Source organism: Bos indicus x Bos taurus, chromosome 6, assembly GCF_003369695.1.
Source record: "Bos indicus x Bos taurus breed Angus x Brahman F1 hybrid chromosome 6, Bos_hybrid_MaternalHap_v2.0, whole genome shotgun sequence".
NCBI classification, from domain to species: Eukaryota; Metazoa; Chordata; class Mammalia; order Artiodactyla; family Bovidae; genus Bos; species Bos indicus x Bos taurus.
The window spans coordinates 77,220,716-77,246,188 of NC_040081.1; the positions used below are offsets into that span (position 1 = coordinate 77,220,716).

At 35.4% G+C, this 25,473-nt stretch overlaps 1 protein-coding gene across 23 annotated transcripts in view; it reads left to right on the forward strand.

The window, feature by feature from the left end:
* ADGRL3 (adhesion G protein-coupled receptor L3) overlaps positions 1 to 25,473 on the forward strand; it is a 945,175-nt gene that overhangs the window by 427,922 nt on the left and 491,780 nt on the right. For all 23 annotated transcript variants that reach the window (XM_027544604.1, XM_027544589.1, XM_027544593.1 and 20 more), the window contains one exon: positions 23,689 to 23,902. In XM_027544604.1, the coding sequence (XP_027400405.1) occupies positions 23,689 to 23,902 (214 nt within the window). The remainder of the gene's footprint in view (positions 1 to 23,688; positions 23,903 to 25,473) is intronic.

A 25,473-nucleotide genomic window follows, 5' to 3' on the forward strand; every position in this document is an offset into this window, starting at 1 on the left:
CTTGCTTCTTTAACTCTCTTTTCCCTTCACAATTCCTTCTTCTATTTTTACCCCTTCTCCTCTGAATGAATCTACTTCTGAGGATAATCCTCAGCTTTCTTATCTTTTCTAGAATTGTGTGTGTGTGTTTTTTTTTTTTATCTGTAGATTATGATTGATGATTGATTTAGAAACTCAATCTAAAGGGTTGATATTAGAATTATTTTAATGTACAACAATAGAATAAATCTCATATAGTGAGCATAGGGGTCACTAAGAGTCCGACACGACTGAGCGACTTCACTTTCACTTTTCACTTTCATGCATTGGAGAAGGAAATGGCAACCCACTCCAGTGTTCTTGCCTGGAGAATCTCAGGGACGGGGGAGCCTGGTGGGCTGCCGTCTATGGGGTCACACAGAGTCGGACACCACTGAAGTGACTTAGCATAGCAGTGAGCATCAGTATTAGTTGGAGAGGCTTCTTTCCACTGTGTGTGTGTGTGTGTGTGTGTGTGTGTATGAGAGAGAGAGAGAGAACTTTGTATTGGGTTAAGTAAAAATGTATTTATTTCTAGAGAGTCATGGTCAAAAAAGTTTCAGAAATACCCCCCCGTATAGATTGTCTTCCTTGGCAACTGAAAAAAATAGCTTTATTTAAAAGTAGTTCACATGCAGTAAAATCTATCCTCATAAAATACACAATTCAGTGATTTTTCGTATATTCACAGAATTGAGCAAGTGTCATCACACAGAATTTAGAATATTTCATCATCACCATAGAAAATCTATAAGTATTAGCAGTCACTCACCATTTTTTTTTTCAAATTCCCAAGTGCTAAGCAACCAATAATCTACTTTCTGTCTCTATGGATATGACTGTCTGTATATTTAATATAGATATAATAATACAGTATATTGTATCTTACAAACTGGCTTCTTTTACTTGGCACAGTGTTTTCAAAGTTCATATAAGTTATAGCATGTATCAGTACTTTAATTTTTATTTTTCTACTGACGTGAAAGTCACATAAAGTCAGCCATTTAAAACTGAACACTTATATGGCATTTAATACATTCATTATGATGTGCAATAACTATATATATCAAGTTCTAAAAGTTTTCGTCATTCCATTCCTAGTTATTGCTGAAAGATCTTCTGCATTTTGTTTATCATTCATCAGTTGGTGAACATTTGTTTTGTTTTCATTTTTGGCTATGACTATTGCTGCTATGAACATTTGCATCACATTTTTAATGGCAACTTTTTACAACTGTTGTACTTCATGTATTATTTTTAATTCAGGTGATTAACACATGTCGCCCAAGATTGATTTACACAAGCACTTGAAATTTAAGGGCTAAATAGTTACTGAGTCTTTATGTATATAAAAACTTAAAGTGAACTTATCTTTGTCTCCTTTTCCACCATTTTGAAAACTCCTGCGTTTTCCTTTCTCTGCTACTAATACAGCCATCTCTATCTACTTTGACACCATCCTACCCTTTCTTCTCACTATTGAAAGTCAATCAGTTCAGTTCAGTTGCTCGGTCGTGTCCGATTCTTTGCAACCCCATGAATCACAGCACGCCAGGCCTCCCTGTCCATCACCAACCCCCAGAGTTCACTCAAACTCATGTCCATCTAGTTGGTGATGCCATCCAGCCATCTCATCCTCTGCCTCCCCTTCTCCTCCTGCCCCAGTCTCTCCCAGCATCAGAGTCTTTTCCAATGAGTCAACTCTTTGCATGAGGTGGCCGAAGTACTTGAGTTTCAACTTTAGCATCTGTCCTTCCAATGAACACTCAGAACTGATCTCCTTTAGAATGGACTGGTTGGATCTCCTTGCAGTCCAAGGGACTCTCAAGAGTCTTCTCCAACACCACAGTTCAAAAGCATCAATTCTTCTGCACTCAGCTTTCTTCACAGTCCAATTCTCACATCCATACATGACCACTGGAAAAACCATAGCCTTGATTAGACGGGACATTTCTTGGCAAAATAATGTCTCTGCTTTTCAATATGCTATCTACGTTGGTCATAACTTTCCTTCCAAGGTATAAGCGTCTTTTAATTTCATGGCTTCAATCACCATCTGCAGTGATTTTGGAGCCCAGAAAAATAAAGTCAGCCACTGTTTCCACTGTTTCCCCATCTATTTCCCATGAAGTGATGGGACCGGATGCCATGATCTTCGTTTTCTGAATGTTGAGCTTTAAGCCAACTTTTTCACTCTCCTCTTTCACTTTCATCAAGAGGCTCTTTAGTTCCTCTTCACTTTCTGCCATAAGGGTGGTGTCATCTGCATATCTGAAGTTGTTGATGTCCCGGCAATCTTGATTCCAGCTTGTGGTTCTCCCAGCCCAGCGTTTCTCATGATGTACTCTGCATATAAGTTAAATAAGCAGGGTGACAATATACAGCCTTGACATACTCCTTTTCCTATTTGGAACCAGTCTGTTGTTCCATGTCCAGTTCTAACTGTTGCTTCCTGACCTGCATATAGGTTTCTCAAGAGGCAGGTCAGGTGGTCTGGTATTCCCATCTCTTTCAGAATTATCCACAGTTTATTGTGATCCGCACAGTCAAAGACTTTGGCATAGTCAATAAAGCAGAAATAGATTTTTTCCTACAAGGCTCTGTTTTTCTTTATTAACACTGTCATTTCTTCTTATCTGGATGATTACAATTAGCATCTTGTTTTTTGTTTGTTTTACCATTTTTCACTGTAAATTCTCTCAAATCTGTCTTGCGCATCTCAAGCAGATTATTTTTCTTAATGTGCAATTATGACCAAATCGAGACTCCATGCAAAGATCTCAATGCCTCACATCTGAAACAACTCCTTGTCCCTCAGAGTCTGTGTTCCCTGGGTCCGAAGCCTACTGATGGTCGTGCTCTCAACTAGGAACACCAGAGACATTTACTTGAGCATGTATTATTTATAGTTAGCCCCACAGATATTACTGGGCCATTGTCATGGCTGAAAGGGCCTTGTGCTTCTTTCTGTTATCTGAGGAATCAACTCAGCAAAAACATCCAAGGGACTCTGAAGAACAAAATTTATTGCTCAGAGGTGCTCCAGGGCACATAGTACATGCAGGAGCCACACAGGAAAGTTGTAGGAGACGGAGGGCAAACATGGACCTGGGGCTTTGCCTTTATTAGTATCCCTGGGTTCACTTTATTGGCTAAATTGAACTATAAAAGTGGATATTAAGGTCCAGGAAGGGAGACCCAGAGTCACTCAAGCAGTTAGTTTTCTAGATTACCAAGGGTTTTCTAAAAGAAGGATCTTAATGGATGGGGGTGGCCTAGTTCCTTATCTAATTGTGTCACACACCTGGGGAATATGTTTATTGAAGATGATTGTCTTTTGAAATGGGCACCTCAAAATCAAAAGTTTAGCATCAGACACTTGCACTGTAATCAGAAAGATTGTCAGGATCAAACACTGCAGTCTGTTATGTTTTTTGCCATTATACTTACCATTAATGGACACAACATAAATTTATGGTTCATTTTCTATCTCCCCCAATCATTAGTTAGGCTCCATGAGGTTAGATATTTTTTTCTGTTAGTTTACTGCTATGCTCCAGCTTTTTGGATGGTGTGTAGGAACTCAGTAATTATTTGTTGAATGAAGTAAAAATCAAACCCAGACCTCTCTTTAACATAAACTATTATATATTTTCACTAGTAGCATGTATTATTTCTTGCCTTATACCTGTAACTATAGCAAAAGTAGACCTCGTGCCATTTCCTAAATTAATTTCTGTGTTAATTTCAATTTAAATCAATTGGAGAAGTGGGTGGTAATGGAAATTACTGAGGCTAGAGGCTATGGCTCTGGATTACGAAAGAGGGTTGATCAAAGTCGTTCTGAGATTAAGGTTATCTGGAAAGCCATCGTTAGACAGTGGAAACACAGAAAAAGACATAAGTATGATCTTAAAAAAAAGCGTGAAAACCAAAGGAGATTTATACTGAAGTGGAGACCATAAACATAGGGTATTATATAGTAGACATCAAGGCAATTAGTGGGCTCGGATTAGAGGAGTGTGAGAGTTTGGGGCAGCATGAAAGCAGGTAGCTGTTTTACTGGATGCCTGTGTAAACCTCCCAGGCCCCAAGATAATGCTCTACAGCTTTATTTATACCATCTAATCTACTAGGAATTATTTTGTGTATAATTCTCATATTCACTTAAAACTCAGGCAGTATTGAAATTTACAAGATGTGTAACTTTGATCAAGCACTTATTATGTTCCTGGCACTATGCTTGACAATTGACTTAATTCCTATGAAGGAGATTCAAATTATTATCCTCATTTAATACAGAAGAAGACTACTACTTGAAAAGTTTGAGAAGGTTGTTCATGAATAGATAGCTTTGGATAGGAAACATGACATTTATATTCATTACACTCATATTCATCTTGCTGAAAATAAAGCTTATTTCTTGGCATATAATAAAAATCAACAGCTGTTTGTTGAGTTAACGGCTGAGTAGATAGATAAATAAATTGTATTAGCTTACAAATAATAATAATAAGATGTTCACATCAGATGATGTTTCCCAAATGACGAGTTTGGGTGTTTTTGAATATTTTAATAATATTTGTTAGAGAGTTTTCAAAAATTTTTTGGCTTGTTTTAAATCCTTTTTCTTGGCAAAACTTGTTTTAATCGATTTAGTGTTATGGTAAACAGGCCCATAAACCATAGAAAACACTATAATTATGCAATTCACCACTTTTTAAAAAGTGCAAATATTATTCCAATGGGCTTATATTTTCTCTACAGTAACTGATCAGGGGACCACAAATATTGAAGAAAAGAAACTTCAGCTTTTCATGAATCCTATCTGTGCAGTTATTCTTACTTGTGTTATTTTTTTGCTTCAGTGAAGACCACTTTTAATTCAGCCTCACTTGGTCTTCTGTTTTGTCTTGTAGACCAATTTATAGCCCAGTTTGTCCTTAGACTTAATAGTTAAAATTCGTTTATCCAGATATTGTAATGTGAGAAAACAAATATGGTTTAAATGCTTATGTTTTTAAAAAGAGCAATTTATGAGACTGTGAATTATCTAAGGGACTACAGATGAATCCCTTTTTAGTATATACTTTTAAAAATATAAAACCCTATCTTAGAAAACCTAAAGCATGTGACATGATATTCATGGCAATGTGGTATCTCAAAATAGTATAAATTAAATAATATACCAGCAACTTCTCATTTATAAAAATGTCACTATTTCACAATTTCCCCCCTAAATAACACTGCATTAATTTGTGTCATGTGAAATTAAATATGGCAGAGATTATTACATATGTGACAATTGCGTGTGTTCTCAAGGCCCCATTCTGTGATATGACCTCTTCTTTGAGACCACTGAAATAAAGAAGTGCCTTTGACAATTCGAATCTCCAGGCATCTTTATGTAAATGATCATCTTTTGCCAAAAGTTCAGGATATCTGTGACAAATTCTTAGTGTATTTCTGAAGTAAGATTTATAGGCCATCTGAGCAAAGCTGTAGGACCAAAATAACAGTTGTTCATTAATGCAGAAAATCAGCAATAGAAATACACTTATTCAGTAATATGTGCTAAGCATAGTACTAGGCATTGGGATCTGGTATTATTAGGTATTATATTTTTTGAAAATTAAATCAAAGATCTGAAAATCATTTGTTTACAAATGTCAGCATTTCTATCAAATTTGTTTAAACATACTTGTAAAATGATATGGTTTGATTGAAGTGGGATCAATATTGCAATTTATCCCTTCATTTTTTTTGGCATGAATCATAGAAAGCCAATTATGAATATAATCATCCTTTTTGCTCTGTTCTTCAACAACTTATTGATTAAAGTCAATGTCTGTTTATAACAATACATTTTTGAAAGCTTCCTCTAATAAGAATTTGAGCAAGACTTAATGAAATTATTTTAAATAACATTGAGCTCTATATGATTTTAAAATTGTGTTTTAGTAACTTTAAAAACAATCTTGTTAAAATCATTTTCAGTTCATTTCAGTTCAGTTCAGTTGCTCAGTTGTGTCCGACTCTTTGAGACCCAATGAATCGCAGCACGCCAGGCCTCCCTGTCCATCATCAACTCCCGGAGTTCACCCAGACTCAGGTCCATCGAGTCAGTGATGCCATCCAGCCATCTCCTCCTCTGTTGTCCCCTTCTCCTCCTGCCCCCAATCCCTCCCAGCATCAGAGTCTTTTCCAATGAGTCAACTCTTCTCATGAGGTGGCCAAAGTACTGGAGTTTCAGCTTTAGCATCATTCCTTCCAAAGAAATCCCAGGGCTGATCTCCTTCAGAATGGACTGGTTGGATCTCCTTGCAGTCCAAGGGACTCTCAAGAGTCTTCTCCAACACCACAGTTCAAAAGCATCAATTCTTCGGCGCTCAGCCTTCTTCACAGTCCAACTCTCACATCCATACATGACCACAGGAAAAACCATAGCCTTGACTAGATGCAACTTTGTTGGCAAAGTAATGTTTCTGCTTTTGAATATGCTGTCTAGGTTGGTCATAACTTTCCTTCCAAGAAGTAAGCGTCTTTTAATTTCATGGCTTCAATCACCATCTGCAGTGATTTTGGAGCCCAAAAAAATAAAGTCTGACACTGTTTCCACTGTTTCCCCATCTATTTCCCATGAAGTGATGGGACCAGATGCCATGATCTTCGTTTTCTGAATGTTGAGCTTTAAGCCAACTTTTTCACTCTCCTCTTTCACTTTCATCAAGAGGCTTTGTAGTTCCTCTTCACTTTCTTCCATAAGGGTGGTGTCATCTGCATATCTGAGGTTACTGATGTTTCTCCCGGCAATCTTGATTCCAGCTTGTGTTTCTTCCAGTCCAGCATTTCTCATGATGTACTCTGCATATAAGTTAAATAAGCAGGGTGACAATATGCAGCCTTGACAGATATTTGTTCAGGCTTCAGTTGGTGAAACTATGCTGTGTTCTCTCAAAGTATCATTTTTTTTTTCATTTCTTTTTTCTTTCATAGTCTTCGTGATTATCTGGGGGTTAGTTAACCACTTACATATTTAATTGTTCTTAATGTGTATTCCTTTCTCCCATTTATGTTATAAATTCCCTAAGGTCATGAATCAGTGTTTTATTGACCACTGAATACCCACAACCTGGAACAGTGTTCGGTACTTCCTTTAATGATCAATTTATTTTTGTTGAATGAACAGATGAAATTAATCACTGATTGATATTTATCTTTTAAGCATGTCACAATATGTATTTCTCAAACATCACCTTGACAGTTTTTATTTCACAGCTTTCTTGTTTAATGATTTGAGGAAGACATCAAGGTGGATGTTTAGAACTTTATTTCTTTGGTTTTAATCTATTTCAAAAAGTTGCTGTGTGGTTCTGAAAATACATAAATACTTTGTATTAACTTTTTTTAATAGGTGGGAAAATTTTATTAACCTCAATAATGTATTTTGAGGTTGAGCTGAACAAATAAAATAGAATCCTGGATATGTCTTATATAATTTCATGACACATACACAATTTTCATCCACATATACAATATTCTTTGGTATAGCCTTTATCACCTGTTTTCTGTGATTTTTTTAAAATGTGATTTTTGAAGGCAGTTCATAAGAATTTTGAAACTTAAGTGTGTGAGGTGAGTTTCTTCCTTCAGGATATTTTTGTTGTATTTATTGTTAGAGAAAAGAGAAAAATCTATTCAGAATCCTTTTGGTGGCTTTGCCGCAAAGTTGGGGAGAGATGAAATTTCACTTCTGACCCAGCCCCATGTATTACATTTTCACTCAAAAGATCTTCCCTAATGTTCAGAATTATTCAACGTGTGCTTGGGATTTTTGTTTGTATGTTGCTTCGCTTAAGACTTACAGTTTCATTTTAGCTAGATTTTTTCTACATTCTGATTCCTTTTTTTTCCTAATTTGGAGAAGAAATCATCATCAATATTTATGAAAAAGCATGTTACTATTCTTCCTAATCCTACAGTCTGCATGTTTAGCAAATATCTGAACATTCATAGGCTTAGAGGTTTTGTTAGTATATTGCTCATTTACTGATATCACTTAGTATTGATTTCACTGTATTTAAAACTAGAATTTACATTCAGTATTTAGTGTTTAGTCAACTTCTTAATAAAATATGTTCATTTAAAAGAATTGTTAATAAAATATTCACTGGGAATAAAGAATAATTCATTTTGCAAACAGCATTGTCCATTTGCAACATTTGTTAGCTTCTGTAAACAGGTAGTAGGAAATTTGGGCAAAAAATCCAATGAACATGTAGATGTGGATTTGGTCAGGCTCTTCTTGATTAGATTTTTTTGTTCTAATCTCTGGTGTATTACACAGACAGTAATGCTCAGCACTGATTTGGCGAGTTTATATATGTGAAAGCTGTTGTAAATCTTGTGGATAAAGAAATTATAAATATTGTTCTATATGTTTTTTGATACTGAAGATTACCAAAGAGGATATTACAAGGTCTTATCTGTTGATGATTTGTGCTGCTGAATTAGAAAGAGATGTCTTAGCATTGCTTTCCTTAAGGATAAAACAAAACAAAAACATATAAGCCACTGAAAGCTCTTTACCCTTTCCGGTGAATGTACTGTGTTTGCAGGATAGTCGGAGGAGGGGAAAAATGTGAGTAGGTGCTGCTTGTGTATTTCTGAATGGTATTTGCAGTGCATTTGAGTTCATTCACTGTTTAGAAACCCCTTCCCTTTACAATTGAACATCATTTGGTCTTAACCTGTGACATCACTGTTTGTTCAAAACTGATATATATCCTTCACTAAATTTCCCGTCTATTTCTTATTACAATCTGTATGACTGCAGATATTCTCTGGTGTATGACAAGAAAAACATATATTTTAAACTTGGTGATTTGCAATAAAGAAAGTCATTTATTTATATACTGTAGTAAAAATATAATTGCATTCGAAAATTAATGCCTTATTTTAAAATCAGTGATTTTCCATCTTACCACAGTAGATTTTCACACAAAGGAAATTTTCATCTTAGTTTTTGTGATATAATATTGAAATGTATTAAATGTTAGAAAGAAATTTTAAGATTCTTCAAATAATAATAGTATACTGTTGTATTTTGTGCTATTAAAAAAGGGCTCTGTCAGACACAGTAAGTGGAATAATAACTTGAATTTCGATTCAGACATTAGGCTTAATTTCACTAAAGAAATGGCAATCCATAAATTTTACACTATTAATAACTAGTGTGATATTGTCACATTGCCTTATGTATCTCCTGATATAATCCCCCTTCCTTTGTTCTCTGTGAAACATACAAAGAGAGTCATTGCATCTTTTTTCCTATATGAATTTCTAGTTAAATCCTCAATCTTGCTATTTTAAACTAACCCATTTGCCTGGAGAATCCCACGGACAAGGGAGCCTGGTGGGCTGCAGTCCGTAGGGTCGCAAAGAGTCGGACGTGACTGAGCAACTAACACATAGTTTCTTGGTGTACACTAAATAGGGATGATGATGTTGACAAGCTTTAGAGTTTGAAATACAATGATATATAAGAAAATAAAATTATACTTTTAAAGCACCTGATACATGTTAGCTTACCATCATCATATGATCTTATAGCTTATTGCAGTATTTGTTTCATCAATTTCTAGATGTTATTTTTCACTCTGGTCTTTTTGAATAATCTTTTGGCTAGGGCTTTTAGGATTATTTTAATTAATATTATGTTATTCTTTTAGGCTGTAATTTTCCACTACCCTATATCAGTTCAATTAAGTTGCTCATTTGTGTCTGACTCTTTGCGACCCCATGAACCGCAGCACGCCAGGCCTCCCAGTCCATCACCAACTCCTGGAGTTCACCCAAACCCATGTACATTGAGTGAGTGATGCCATCCAACCATCTCATCCTCTGTCGTCCCCTTCTTCTCCTGCCCTCAATCTTTTCCAGCATCAGGGTCTTTTCAATGAGTCAGCTCTTCCCATTAGGTGGCCAAAGTATTGGTGTTTCAGCTTCAACATCAGTCCTTTCAATGAATACCCAGGACTGATCTCCTTTAGGATGGACTGGTTGGATCTCCTTGCAGTCCAAGGGACTCTCAAGAGTCTTCTCCAACACCGTAGTTCAAAAGCATCAACTCTTCAGCACTCAGCTTTCTTCACAGTCCAACTCTCACATCCATTCATGACCACGGGAAAAACCATAGCCTTGACTAGACGGACCTTTGTTGGCAAAGTAATGTCTCTGCTTTTATTAAAAAGACATGCCGTCTAGGGTGGTCATAACAGAGACATGCTGTCTAAGTTGACCATAACTTTCCTTCCAAGGTGTAAGCGTCTTTTAATTTCATGGCTGCAGTCACCATCTGCAGTGATTTTGGAGCTCAGAAAAATAAAGTCAGCTACTGTTTCCACTGTTTCCCCATCTATTTCCCATGAAGTGATGGGACCAGATGCCATGATTTTAGTTTTCTGAATGTTGAGCTTTAAGCCAACTTTTTCACTCTCCTCTTTCACTTTCATCAAGAGGCTCTTTAGTTCCTCTTCACTTTCTGCCATAAGCATGGTGTCATCTGCATATCTGAGGTTATTGAGATTTCTCCAGGCAATCTTGATTCCAGCTTGTGTTTCTTCCAATCCAGCGTTTCTCATGATGTACTCTGCATATAAGTTAAATAAACAGGGTGACAATATACAGCCTTGACGTACTCCTTCTCCTATTTGGAACCAGTCTGTTGTTCCATGTCCAGTTCTAACTGTTGCTTCCTGACCTGCACACAGGTTTCTCAAGAGGCAGGTCAGATGGTCTGGTATTCCCATCTCTTTCAGAATTTTCCACTGTTTATTGTGATCCACACAGTCAAGGGCTTTGGTATAGTCAATAAAGCAGAAATAGATGTTTTTCTGGAACTCTCTTGCTTTTTCAATGATCCAGCAGATGTTGGCAATTTGATCTCTGGTTCCTCTGCCTTTTCCAAAACCAGCTTGAAAATCTGGAAATTCATGGTTCACATATTGCTGAAGCCTAGCTTGGAGAATTTTAAGCATTACTTTACTAGTGGGTGAGATGAGTGCAATTGTGCGGTAGTTTGACCATTCTTTGGCATTGCCTTTCTTTGGGATTGGAATGAAAACTGACCTTTTCAGTCCTGTGGCCACTGCTGCATTTTTCAAATTTGCTGGCATATTGAGTGCAGCACTTTCATAGTGTCATCTCTCAGTATTTGAAATAGCTTAACTGATATTCCATTACCTCCACTAGCTTTGTTCGTAGTGATGCTTCCTAAGGCCCACTTGATTTCCCATTCCAGGATGTCTGTCTCTAGTTGAGTCATTACACCATCGTGATTATCTGGGTTCTGGGCATCTTTTTTGTACAGTTCTGTGTATTCTTGCCACCTCTTCTTAATATCCTATATGATTTGGACTATATTCTGGATCTGATTTCAAGACTCTTTCTGAGTTAACTACTGTTTAGTTCTTTCTGCCATCTACTGACCTTCTTATGAATATGTCTCCTCTTTCTCACATTTGTTGGGATAGAGTTGATAACATTATGTTTGTTTAAGGTATACAATATGTTGATGTCATACACATGTATTTTGTGAAGTGATTACCATAATAAAGTTAGTTAATACCTTCATCATCTCACATAATTGTGATCTGATTTTTGTTATGGGAACATTTAAAGTCTACACTCAGCAAATTTCAAGTATATAATACAGTTTTGTTAATTGTACTCACCATGCTGTACATTAGATTTTCAGAATTTATCCATCTTATAAATACTAGAAATTTAAACCCTTTGGTAATATATCTCCATTTCCTTAACCCCCAGCCCCCAGAGACCACTAATCCATTCTCTGTTTCTATCAGTTTGCCATTTTAGATTCCATATATCAGTTCAGTTAAGTCACTCAGTAGTGTCTGACTCTTTGTGACCACATGGACTGCAGCAAGCAAGACCTTCCTGTCCATCACCAACTCCCATAGCTTACCCAAACTACTGTCCATTGAGTTGGTGATGCATTCCAACCATATCATCCTCTGTCATCCCCTCCTCCTCCTGCCTTCAGTCATTCCCAGCATCAGGGTCTTTTCCAACCAGTCACTTCTTTACATCAGGTGGCCAAAGTATTGGAGTTTCAGTTTCAGCATCAGTCCCTCCAATGAATATTCAGGATTGACTTCCTTTAGGATTGACTGGTTTAATCTTCTTGAAGTCCAAGAGACTCAAGAGTCTTCTGCAACACCGAAGTTCAAAAGCATCAATTCTTCAGAGCTCTGCTTTCTTTAGGGTCCAACTTTTACATCCATACATGACTACTGGAAAAACCATAACTTTGACTATATGGACTTTTGTCAGCTAAGTAATGTCTGTACTTTTTAATACACTGTCTAGGTTTGTCATAGCTTTCTTCAAATGAGGAAACATTTTTTAAATTTCAAGGCTGCAGTCACCATCTGCAATGATTTTGGAGCCCAAGAAAATAAAGTCTCTCACTCTTTCCATTGTTTCCTCATCTATTTGCCATGAAGTGATGGGATCCGATGTCATGACCTTTGTTTGCTGAATGCTGAGCTTTAAGCCAGTTTTTTCACTCTTCTCTTTCACTTTTATCAAGAGACTCTTTAGCTCCTCTTCATTTTCTGTTGTAAGGGTGGTGTCATCTGCATATCTGAGATTATTGATATTTCTCTTAGCCATTTTCATTCCAGTTTGTGCTTCATCCAGCCCAGTATTTCGAACGATGTACTCTGCATATAAGTTAAACAAGCAGGGTGACACTATACCAACTTGATGTACTCCTTTCCCAGTTTGGAACCAGACCATTGTTCATGTCCAGTTCTAACTGTTGCATCTTGACCTGCATACAGATTTCTCAGGAGGCTGGTAATGTAGTCTGATCTTCTTATCTCTTTAAGAATTTTACACAGATTGTTGTGATCCACACAGTCAAAGGCTTTGGCGTAGTCAATAAAGCACAAGTAGTTGTTTTTCTGGAACTCTTTTGCTTTTTTAATGATCCAACAGTGTTGGCAGTTTGATCTATGGTTCCTCTGCCCCTTCCAAATCCAACCTGAACATCTGGAAGTTCATGGTTCATGTACTGTTGAAGCCTAACTTATAAATTATGAGCATTACTTTGCTAGCATGTGCTGCTGCTGCTGCTGCTGCTGCTGCTGCTGCTAAGTCGCTTCAGTCATGTCTGACTCTGTGCAACCCCATAGATGGCAGCCCACCAGGCTCCCCCATCCCACCAGGTTAGAACACTGGAGGTGGTTGCCATTTCCTTCTCCAATGCATGAAAGTGAAAAGTGAAAGTGAAGTGAGATGAGTACAATTATGTGATAGTTTGAACATTCTTTTGCTTTGCCTTTCTTTGGGATTGAAATGAAAACTGACCTTTTCCAGTGCTGTGGCCACTGCTAAATTTTCCAAATTTGCTGGCATATTGAGTGCAGCACTTTCTTAGCATCATGTTTTAGAATTTGAAATAGCTTAACTGGAATACCATCACCTCCACTAGCTTTGTTTGACCTCTACAGACCACTTGACTTCTCATTCCAGGATATCCGTCTCTAGGTGAGTGATCATACCATTGTGGTTATCTTGGTCATTATGATCTTTTTTGTATAGTTCTTCTGTGTATCCTTAAGTTGTATTATACAGTAGTTGACTTTCTCTCATCTGACTTTCCTTACTTAGCATAATGTCCTCAAGTTCCATCAGTTTTGCAAATGGTGTGATTTCCTTTTTTCACATGACTGAATGATATTCCATTGTGTACATATACCACATCTGCTCTATTCATCCATCCATCATTTTTTACATTGTAATATAATCACACTGTTTCCAATTTTTGACTATTGAAAATATGCTGTAATGTAAAAGGGGGTAGAGGCATCTCCTGAGATCATTACTCAGGATGTTGAATATATCTTTCTTTGCTCCGAACTTCTGCCTGGAATATTTTATTCTCTTTTCTCCTATATTCACTTATTATTTCATCTTTAAAGGATATCTCAAGTTTGCTTCCTTAAGAAATCCATCTTAAGCACCCAAACATTGCTTCATTACTTTGTATTTGTTTCCCATTTTCCTTGTATTTTGGTTTGGTTAAACTTTTCATAGGTTGTGCATTTTCTTATCAACTATAAACTTCCAGAGTGGCAGGAAACACTTAGGAAGATTCTCAGTTCTTTTGCTGTGGACCATCTGTCTGTCTGCTCTCTCCTGCTATGAAGTTTTACCCATCGGATCTTGTTGCCATTATTCTATAACCTTTGGTTTTGGTAATCATGGATACTTTCTTTTGGCTTTGGGGATTTTGCCACACTCACATCATTAGGTCTCTCTAGATTGTTTTCCATTTATATTCATGAGGAATGAAATTTCTAAGCTGTCATATTTCACATATCACATTATCCATATCATCTTTATATCGTCTATCTCTATTATCTGTATTTATGTTTATCTGTCTATTAAGAGATCAATATGGAGAAATTTATAATGAGGGATTGACTCACACAATTATGAAGGCTGAGAAATCCCATGATTTGCTGGTTTGCAAGCTGGCAGCCTGGGAAATGCAGTGATATAGTTCCAGTCCAGTTTTCAGGTTTGTAAACCTGAAAAGCAGAGTGTCACTGATATACGTCCTGGCCTGTGACTGAGGGCCTGTGATCTTGGAGCACCAGTGTTAGAGGGTGGAAGATACTTATTCCAGCTCATGCAGAGAGAAAATTTATACTTCCCCATTTTTGTTGTATTCAGACCCTCAACAGCCCACCTTAAATTGGTGACAGTGATTAGTCTTCAGAATCAAATGCTAAAGTTTGTTAATCTTTTCTAGAGAGGGCCTAATGATACTCTCAGAAATACAGTTTGAGCAGCTACCTGGAGCATCCCTTTACCCAGTCACATTGACACAAACAATTAATCATCACGTACAAATGTCTGTCATTTTCTTGATTTCATATGATAGCTCTGAAGGTCTTTTTGCCCGACTTTTAGAATCCCATTCTGTAGAGGACCACTGCTAGGCCCGAGATAATCACCCACGTGGATGGAGAATTTAAACAGCATCCATGTCTTATGTTTGGTAACACCCAGCAGCCGCCTTGTTGTTCAGTTGCCCAGTCATGTCCAACTCTTTGCAACCCCATCGACTGCAGCATACCAGGCCTCCCTGCCCTTGAGCATCTCTCAGAGTTTTCTCAAGTTCATGTCCATTGCATTGGTGATGCCGTCCAGCCGTCTCAGCCTCTTACACCCTCTTCTCCTTCTGTCCTCAATCTTTCCCAGCATCTGGGACTTTTCCAATGAGTCGTCTGTTCACAGCCACCCTGTAATTGATAAATATACATTTGAAATTAAATTGGCATATCTTTTAAAATCTTTTGAATTGTATATTATTTTTTAGTAGACTCTCGTTTATCTTGAAATTATAATTTTTAGTCTTAAGAACATTTTGAACAGCCAGGTTGGTGTTTTTGACATTTAGAAAAAGACTGGGATAATTGTGATATGTGAAATTTGACACAGTTTTAGACATTTTATCCCTCATGAATATAATTGGAAGGAATGTCGAATATAATTTTATTAAATGTTGAAACTTATAACAAGTATATATGAACTCATTTAGTCAGACACTTGATACATTTTTTAGGCAACCTCCATGTGGATAATTTCACTTAAAGGTCACCAATTTGTATATGTATCTTTAAAAAGAATGATTAATGTTACTCTCATGTTGAAGCTGGATAATTCAAAAGGATAGCTTTGCATTAATTGTTTCATGATATTAATCTCTTTAGAATACTTTTTCCTGTAATTTCAGAATTGTAATTTTCATGCTTTATTTTTTCTTTAACCTCAGACCATAATTGCCTTTGGTTATTTCTTTATGATGTCAGTTCTAATTGTCACTGTTACACTTAATTAAATACTAAAGTATTTAAATGATATGTATTCTTTATTGAAGTAGACTTGTTGAAATTCAGTGTATTGGATGCTTGCTGGTAGGAGATGTACTTTTATATACAGTAGATGATAGGTTGATATTTCACTGGGTTTCCAATATTATTTTTGCAGCCAAACATTTCAGACTAGATCTTCAGAGCACATTTTTAAAAATTTGGATAAGTATGTTGGCATGTAAAACAACACAGAGAAACTACACATATTTAAGAACATTATGTCATAGGCTCTGTTGAAACTTAGAATTGGGAATATTTGCTTTTTGGAGCTTGGTGGGCTGCAGTCCATGGGGTCGCGAAGAGTCAGACACGACTGAGCGACTTGACTTTCACTTTTCACTTTCATGCATTGGAGAAGGAAATGGCAACCCACTCCAGTGTTCTTGCCTGGAGAATCCCAGGGACAGGGGAGCCTGGTGGGCTGCCGTCTCTGGGGTCGCACAGAGTCGGACACGACTGAAGCGACTTAGCAGCAGCAGCAGCAGCAGCTTTTTGGCAGCATTTAAGTAATGAAGTATTTTTAAAAGTCATTACTGATAATTTATGGTAGAAAGTAGCCCACTCCCAGATATGTTCTTATTCTCTATAATTAAATTCCTTTAAAATCATTAGCTTTGACTTATAAATGATTTATTTTTATTTATTTTTATTTTTTTTACTTTACAATATTGTATTGGTTCTGCCACACATCAACATGAATCCGTCACGGGCATACGCGTGTTCCCATTCTGAACCCCACTTAACTTACTTCTTTCTCTTAAGGAAAGAGATCTATATCTATATATATATAGATATTTTATTTTAAAGTTTCCAATAGAACTTTTCTGTTTTTTTTCTTTTTCTTTTATTATCATTGGAATACAGAGGACAAAAATTAACACCTATTAGTAATCTGTTTATGGTACCGAAAATTGATTATGTATTATAAATAATATAAAAATATGTGTATGATAAATTGAATAATAAAATACAATTATATATATAGTTGTATTTTTAAAAATTAATTGCCTGAACTATGTTTAAGCAAAGGGATGGTAATATTAGACTGCCTGTGTGGGTCATTCATAATATTTTTCTTTTATTGATTTTGTAATTCTTCAATATCATCCAACAGTTTTAATATCCACTCTTTAAGCATTCCTTCGGACCTGATTCTACACTCTATTATTAATAGATAGCTCCAAAATTACTGGCTTAAAAGAATAAACATTTATTATTTTCTATGGTTTCTTTAGGTTAGGTATCTGGAAGTAGCTTAGTTTGCATTTGCTGGTTCTGGTTCAGTCTCTCATGGGTTTGTAGTTCTTTCTGGTGGCTGAAAGGTCAGCCTCTAAGATGCCTCACTCACCTGCCTTACGAGTTCATTCTAGCTGTCAGCATAGTGTTCAGTTCCTTTTCCGGACCTCTCCTTGGGGCTGCTTGAATGGTTTCAAGATTTGATAACTACCTTTGTACAAAGTGAGTGGTTCAAGACAGAGGTTAAAGCTGCAGTGTCTTGTTAATGAACTATTCTTGGAAAGCGTACACTCTCATGTCTATCAAGCTATGTTCATTTGAAGTGAATTACTACAGAGGATAAGATGGTTGGATGGCATCACTGACTCAATGGGCATTGATTTGGGTGGACTCTGGGAGTTGGTGATGGACAGGGAGGCCTGGCGTGCTGCGCTTCATGGGGTCGCAAAGAGCTGGACACGACTGAGCGACTGAACTGAACTGAACCGAACTAAGTAAAGCACACGTTCAGGGTAAGGACGATGAAACTGGAGAAGTAGCAAAAAATTATGAACATATTTTAAAACTGCCATATAGACCTCTTTAGTAAAATCTGTTCTCCCTCTTCTGGGTTGTTTTTATTTACTGCTTTGGTTTTAAGTACTACTTTACAATTCTCAAATTTATAAAGATCTCTTTTCTAAATCATGACCTTTTCAACTTCCTAATAGATTTTGTTCATGGCACTGTACTCTAACTTGCTTCTTCCAGAAACCTGGTAGTCATCCTTGTCACCCTCACTTTTACCCTTCATGTTCAACCAGTCATTAGTCATGTAATTTTTTTTGTCCCTAAACATAGATATATTATCTGTTATTACCATTTAAAGCAACCATTTTATCTTTATTACTGCAAATATCCTTCTAATATGCATTTTCCTCTCTATGCTTAATTTTTTCTTAGTAAATTTAATTTTGTTTAATACATGGGATAATATGCTTCTTAGGTGGTGCAGGAGAGAATCTGCCTGCCAATGCAGGGGTCACAAAGACGCAGGTTCAATCCCTGGGTTGGGAAAATTCCCTGGAGAAGGAAATTGCAACCTGCTCCAATATTTCTTTTCTGGAAAACTCCATGGACAAGGAGACGGGTAGGCTATAGTTCATGGGGTCACAAAGAGTCAGTTGCGACTGAAGTGATTGAGCATGCATGTAGTCACACATACTTGTTTCATCTGTCCTAAAGCTAAGTGGTAGTGGCAGGTATATTAGTCCTTTTAGGCAAAATCTTCTTTAAGTAGATAAATAGTGAATTTCTCTATGTTATAGATATCCAGCATCTAATCAATACACTCATCTATGTGTCTTCTGAGGCCACTGATACTCCAACTTCTGCATTTATCCTCTTCTACTCTATATGTACTCCTCAAGCTATTTTATGTCATTACCATGGTTTTAGCCTATATTCTATTCTTAAATTCTAGACTCATGAATCCAAATGAGAATTAAACATTCCTGAGTATTATCCTGACACTTAAATTCAATGTGTTTAAAAACTTAGTTAAATTATACTAGATTAATGCCCTCAACCAACTAACTGATCGCTTGCCTCTTAATCTGTTCAGTCTTTTACTTAGTTGCTATCTTTTGTCCTGCAATCCTGTTTCAAGTTCCACCCCCTTCTTTGAGTGTTCCCCTCTATAAAGCTCTAAAGTTATCCTAGCAAGACTCTGACCCCTGTTCTTGAGTCCAGGTGGAAGCAATTAACTCTCCTGTGGTCATTAGCTTTTAGCACCCAGTTCCCAACCTCACCAACCACCTCCCCGTGCCCTCCACCACCAACCCCGTCCTGCCCAGGCAATCCTTAGATTGGTATCTTTAGTTACCCAAAACTCACCAAGAATTTAAAGTATTTTGAGTCAAATGTCATCAACCCAGCATTATGATAGGAAAGCAACAAGAGGCTTCAATAGCAGAGTGGCCGAAGTCTCAGAAAATGAAGAATCAGAGTGATTTGTGCTGAACCAAGTGAGCAAAAACTGGGATCTAATTTTCTTGTTGTTTAATCCCTGGCTAGGATCACTTTTAATTAAGGATGTTTTTCACATAGAACTTGGGCACTTTCTGAGGTTCTGGCCATTGGTAGCAGAGAAGTTCATTTCCTTTGTGTCCCCTTTGTCCCATGGTCAGTGGGTAGTAACAAACTGTAGTACCTATCAGAAGTCTACCAGGTTTCACATTTAGTTTTTCCAATTTATTCTGTCAAAGTCTGTCTATCACATACATAATAGGTAACACTCTTATTACTACAGATTAACTCATGGTAAGAAAGTGAGATGGAGCTCAAGAATATGTCTTCTTTGCCCTGTATTATTTTTCTATAGCCGCTTCACAATGCCCAGTGCAATATATCCTGATTAAAAATATGGTAGATTATTTCACTGGATAAATGCAGTAAATATACTATGAAAATACTATGACATTTTCCATGTCATAGCATTTTTCCATAGTAACCAAAGTCTCTCCATTGTTATCATGATAACTGAATGGAAAGCAAGACAAAGTGATGAAAATAAAAACTTTTAAGCATTTTATTTTTACATTTGAATTGCTCACTGATTAGAGTATTTAGCAACATAATTAGAAGTAATTTAAGTAGCTAATCAGATAATGTTATAAAATAGTTTCCAGTGATACATTCCTTTAAACAAAGCATACACATTTAGGAATGTAATTTATCACTGAGTTATTGATACAAATGCAATTATATGTTACATAGAAGAAAGCATTCACAAATCAACCGTGGTACCTTGTAAAAATGTCCATATCTATAACTTTTGGGTAATTCTCATAGGGTTAAAAGAGATACATGGGAAACTAGCCCTCCACATTTTAGCTCTCTTTGCCATTTTTTAGTGTCTGGTTCTAAATCATATTTTGACAGTTAAAGACAGATAAAGCTATGTCTGTGTGTGTACTTGTTTTAGTAAAATTGACTGATGAGTTTAATCAGTCAAATTGTCCACTTAGACAAATGCTTTGACTGTATGATTTGCTAATTTGTTTTTCTTTCTTTATTAAATTAACTTGTTTTAAACAATTTGATTTAATTGGTTAGGTTAACAAAACATAGCAAGATCAACTCAATGTTTGGAAACAGTTTCGATGTGATTTTTTTAAATAGTTATACCGAAGTTAAGAAAAAAACTGTCTCTTAGCAAATGCTCAAGGGTTTACTGTAAAACATTCAGAAAAATTCAGATTTCAAGAACGTTTTGTAAATAAACAAGCAAAAAGTGTCTGTTATTCTATTTTAACTGATCAAAGTTATGTAACTAGATTGCAAAATTGGAGCATGTTTATTGTTCAACGATTTTATTAATTAAAATACTATATACATTAATGAAAATGTCTTTTTCCTTGAAAGAATCTCATTATTAAAAAGAACTTCAGGTTTAAAATAGGTGTCTAGTTTCTAAATAATATATATATATATTTTTTATATTACGAACCATAGAAATGCGCATTTTAGAGATTCAGTGTCTGTTGTGAGACAACCCTGTAAAATATTGACTCGAGATCAAACTTTAAAAATAATGTTACCTCCAATCTGTATGTTCATTCTCTTTGATCAGTGCTGTGGCTGTGATAGATTTGTGTGTGTGTGTGTGTTTGCCTGTGTGTATCTGTCTCTCTGTGTTTAAAGGTGATGCAGGACAGAATAAGAAGGATGCTGAATGAAAAGAATGGAATTAACTGTACAGTTTGGCTTGAGTGACTTACTTACTCGGAAGTTATGCATGGGGTCTTTGGGGGTATTTATGGTTTTTCCAAAGTAGTATTGAGATAAAAACTAATATCAGTCTCAATTTAGAAATGAGTTATGGTTTCATACAACAAATCAGTATTTTCTCTAAGTTTCAAGTGAAAATGTTTATAGTAATAAAATCTCATTTCCCCATTACAACTCTTTTTACACTTTCTTGTTTCTCTTCTCTCTTCTTTGCTTTTTAGGTTTCATACTTAATGTAAAAGCAGTAAGAAAAGTTGAATGTATTTCTTTAAATACATTTTTATGTATGTACACACTGAGTTAATCAACCATCAATTAAAATGTAATGGTATCATGTGTTTATCTCTATAATTAATTCTGTTATATGAATATCAACTTACTAATTGGTTGGTAAACACTTAATTTTGGAATTTCAGTCATGTGCTTTTAAAAGAAGACTTGTTGAGTTATTCCAATTAAACATTTGACTCTCTTGCAATAATGTACTGATTATGTTCACAGTCTTAGATTATGAAATTGTTAAATCTGACATGAAAAGATAGACGGTTTGCTGTATGAAAATGAAATATATATGCACAGCAAATATCTGAAACCAAACCGCAAATGAGAAAAACACAAAGGACAAAATTTCAATTTTCTTGCTATGCAAAAAAGTTTTGCAATAACAAACTACAAATGTGAGCAAGCAGTTCACAAATGAAATATGTGTGGAGGATTAATAAACATATGACAATATATTTCATTGTATAAATAAAATGGTGAAAATTAAAATAATGATTGTTGTATCATTATTTGTCTATCACTGGCAAAATATAAAAGAATTGGTAATCTGTAGTTTTTTCTTTATAGATAGAACTAGAAAACTTTATTAAAAGCTATTAAAAAAAAATCCAACCCAAATAGAGTGATAAGACTGAAGTGACTTAGCAGCAGCAGCAGCAGTTTTAAAGAAGAAAGTACTGCTGATATATAGAACAGTCTTATGGACTCTGTGGGAGAGGGAGAGGGTGGGAAGATTTGGGAGAATGGCATTGAAACATGTAAAATATCATGTATGAAACGATATGCCAGTCCAGGTTCGATGCACGATACTGGATGCTTGGGGCTAGTGCACTGGGACGACCCAGAGGGATGGTATGGGAGGGAGGAGGGTTCAGGATGGGGAACATATGTATACCTGTGGCGGATTCATTTTGATATTTGGCAAAACTAATACAATTATGTAAAGTTTAAAAATAAAATAAAATTAAAAAAAAAAGAAGTATGCATTTATATTAAGCTTTTTGGACATTTAGTTGTTGATATTTGGCAAACTTCATATATATTTACCCCCTATAAATTTTATTTATAGACATATGCCATAAAATATATTTAGATAATTATATTTTTTCTAAAGTATCATAGCCAAGTACACAGGTTTGTACTTCTTTACAATATTATGACCCAAAAACACTGGGACATTTCTAAGTACCTGTTAACATAAGACCAATTAAATAACATTTTATGTGTATATGTATGTGCAATGCAGGTGTTAAAAATGTGAGATTCAACTAGGAATGAAAAGATTTCCACCATATATTGTTAAATTAATAAGTAAAATAAATCAGTGTATCAAGCAGTATGTATAGTGTGATGCTACCTGACTGAAAGTTACTTAAGTAAAATTTAAAAAGGGAGGGGAAGAAAAATACAATGTTTTTTTTCTGTAGACAGTTTTTATAGGAAGATCACCACATTGTTAACTAGTTACCTCCTAACATTGAAAGATAGATGCGAAGGAATTGTAATTTGTCTCCTTACAAATCTCTATCTTCTAAAAGAACATTCACTATTTCTATCATTAACTGAAAAAGTATACTGATTTATTTTCATTATTTATTGAAACAATAAAACAGTTTTAAAATTGAAATAGATTACCTTTTTAAGTAAGTATCTATAAGCTCAAGAACAGTCCTTTTTGGAGAGGGGTAATGGTTTCCATAGAAAAATGAAACAGATACAGTATTCCTGAGGTTAATTTGAGACTCTTGTTTTACAAATTGGATGATATTTCTGTATAGTCTTTAACTCATCTACCAGCCAGTGCTTTAGAAAATCCAGAGTGCTTTGTTTCCATTTATAAGGCGGGAAATCAAACAAACAGACTGTAAGGCTAGGTTTTTAAGAAACAATTGTTATAGTTAGGTTTTTAACATTTTATTTGATTGTTTAACATCTTAAAAACATTTTGTACTGGAGTATAGCTGATTAACAATGTTGTGCTAGTTTCAGGTGAGCAGTGAAGGGACTAAGCCATACATATTCATGTATCCTTTCTATCCCAAATCTCATTCCCTTCCAGGCTGGCACATAACATTGAGCAGAGTTCCATGTGCTGTACAATAGGTTCTTGTTGCTTATCCATTTTAAATATAGCAATGTGTACATTTGCTTCCCAGAGTCTTAACTGTACCTTCCACTGGCAACCATGAGTTCATTTTCTAAGTCTGTGAGTCTCTGTTTTGCAAGTAAGTTAACTTGTATAATTAGATTTTTAAAAATCCTGTCAAGTTACTAAAGTAAAATGCTCCATTTTTAGTAAAATTTATGAATTGAGGTTGCTTTATTCCTTACTATTAGTAGACCAAAAACACATATTTTTCCTTTGTATGTAACAAAGATGTTTTATTTTTCTTCCTCCTTTTGGTAGCTTTCAGCCGTGCCCCCATTCCGATGGCTGTGGTTCGCAGAGAGCTCTCCTGTGAGAGTTACCCCATTGAGCTTCGCTGTCCAGGAACAGATGTCATCATGATTGAAAGTGCCAACTATGGGAGGACTGATGACAAAATCTGTGACTCTGACCCTGCTCAGATGGAGAATATACGATGCTATCTGCCTGATGCCTATAAGATTATGTCTCAAAGGTATGATATTTCTAATATTCTTTCTGCATTTAGTATAGACAGTCAACATGCATCTGTGTGACATATTAAGCATAGGTAAGAACATAAAATCCTGTACTTTAGAATACTTTACAGAGCTTTTTCAATATCAAACTGTTCCCCATATCACTAAAATGCTAGTGCCATAAATTGCAAATGGCATTGGAAAATATTAAAATGTATTATTTATTGTTTCATGTGTTCTCTTCTGCATTCTCTAGACCTAGATTCATTAGTTGAGAAATCAAATTAATTTTTCAGTTTTCAAAAACAGAATTATGTAATTTTATCCAGAAATTACAGAAAAATATGTTACTACTAACAATGCTTTTCCATTAGTGTGGCAAAAGCAAATAAAATTTAGATTCATGGGCAATTTTATAAAAAATATATAGTAAAGACTATTGATTAATGATTATTTGACCTTGGAAAACAATTTTAAAAGTTTTCCTTAGATATCTAGTATATGAATTAATTCATTTAATACATTTAAACTGTCTGAAGTATTACAATATTGAAATAAATATAAATTAGAGTATCATACAATATCATTGGATAAGTAAAAGAAAATCTTCAATTCTAAAGAGACTGGTTAATTCAAATTTATAGTTTAGAAAGTTTATATTAGAATTTCTTAATGTTGTTATTCAGTTGTATCTGATTCTTTGTGACTCCATGGACTGCAGGCTTCCCTGTCCTTCACTGTCTTCCTGAGTTTGCCCAAACTCATGTCCATTGAGTTGATGATGCCATCCAACCATCTCATTCTCTGTTGCCCCCTTCCCCTCCTGCCCTCAATCTCTCCCAGCATCAGAGCATTTTCCAGTGAGTTGACTCTTCACAACAGGTGGTTTAGTATTTCTTAATAAATTAGTTAAATACTAAATATCATTCATATATTTGCTCACTATTGTGATTTGTCAGAAATCAGTAACGAAGTGATTCATCTTTGACAAACCTTTATACTGTCTGACTACTTACTCACAAGGTATTTTTTTAAAACTTAATAAATGATTTAGTGAATTTGTTTTTAATTAGAATTTCTATTCAGGCATTTCTTTCTTTTGTTTAAGGATTTCTTAAAATATGGAGGAAATCATACCATATGTAAAAATAAATTGAATTAAACCTGCAAAAACAGTGATTTTCAGGATTATCTTTCCTGTACTTACGAAAGATTGCCTTATTTTTAACCTTCTTGATACTTAAAATTCAGATACATAAGTCTCTATTTTTATAAATTACTGTTGTGTAAATTATTCAGAGAAATTATATCATGCCAGGATTCTGATGATAGAGCATCTGGGGTATAATGGAAGGATAGTGGTCTCTGGGCAAATCTGAGGGCTCTTATTTGTCTGTTTCTAAAATGCTGGCTCATGGTAAGATGAGTGTTAATGGGAAATAAGATTTTAAAATTAGGAATTCCATTTGATACAAGTTTGGTGATTAGAAAACTAATCATTTTGTTGCATATAGGTGTTAATATCATCTGTCAAGAGCAGTTTTTCCACAAGTGGTATGGAATTGGCACAATGACTAAATTGTTAGTT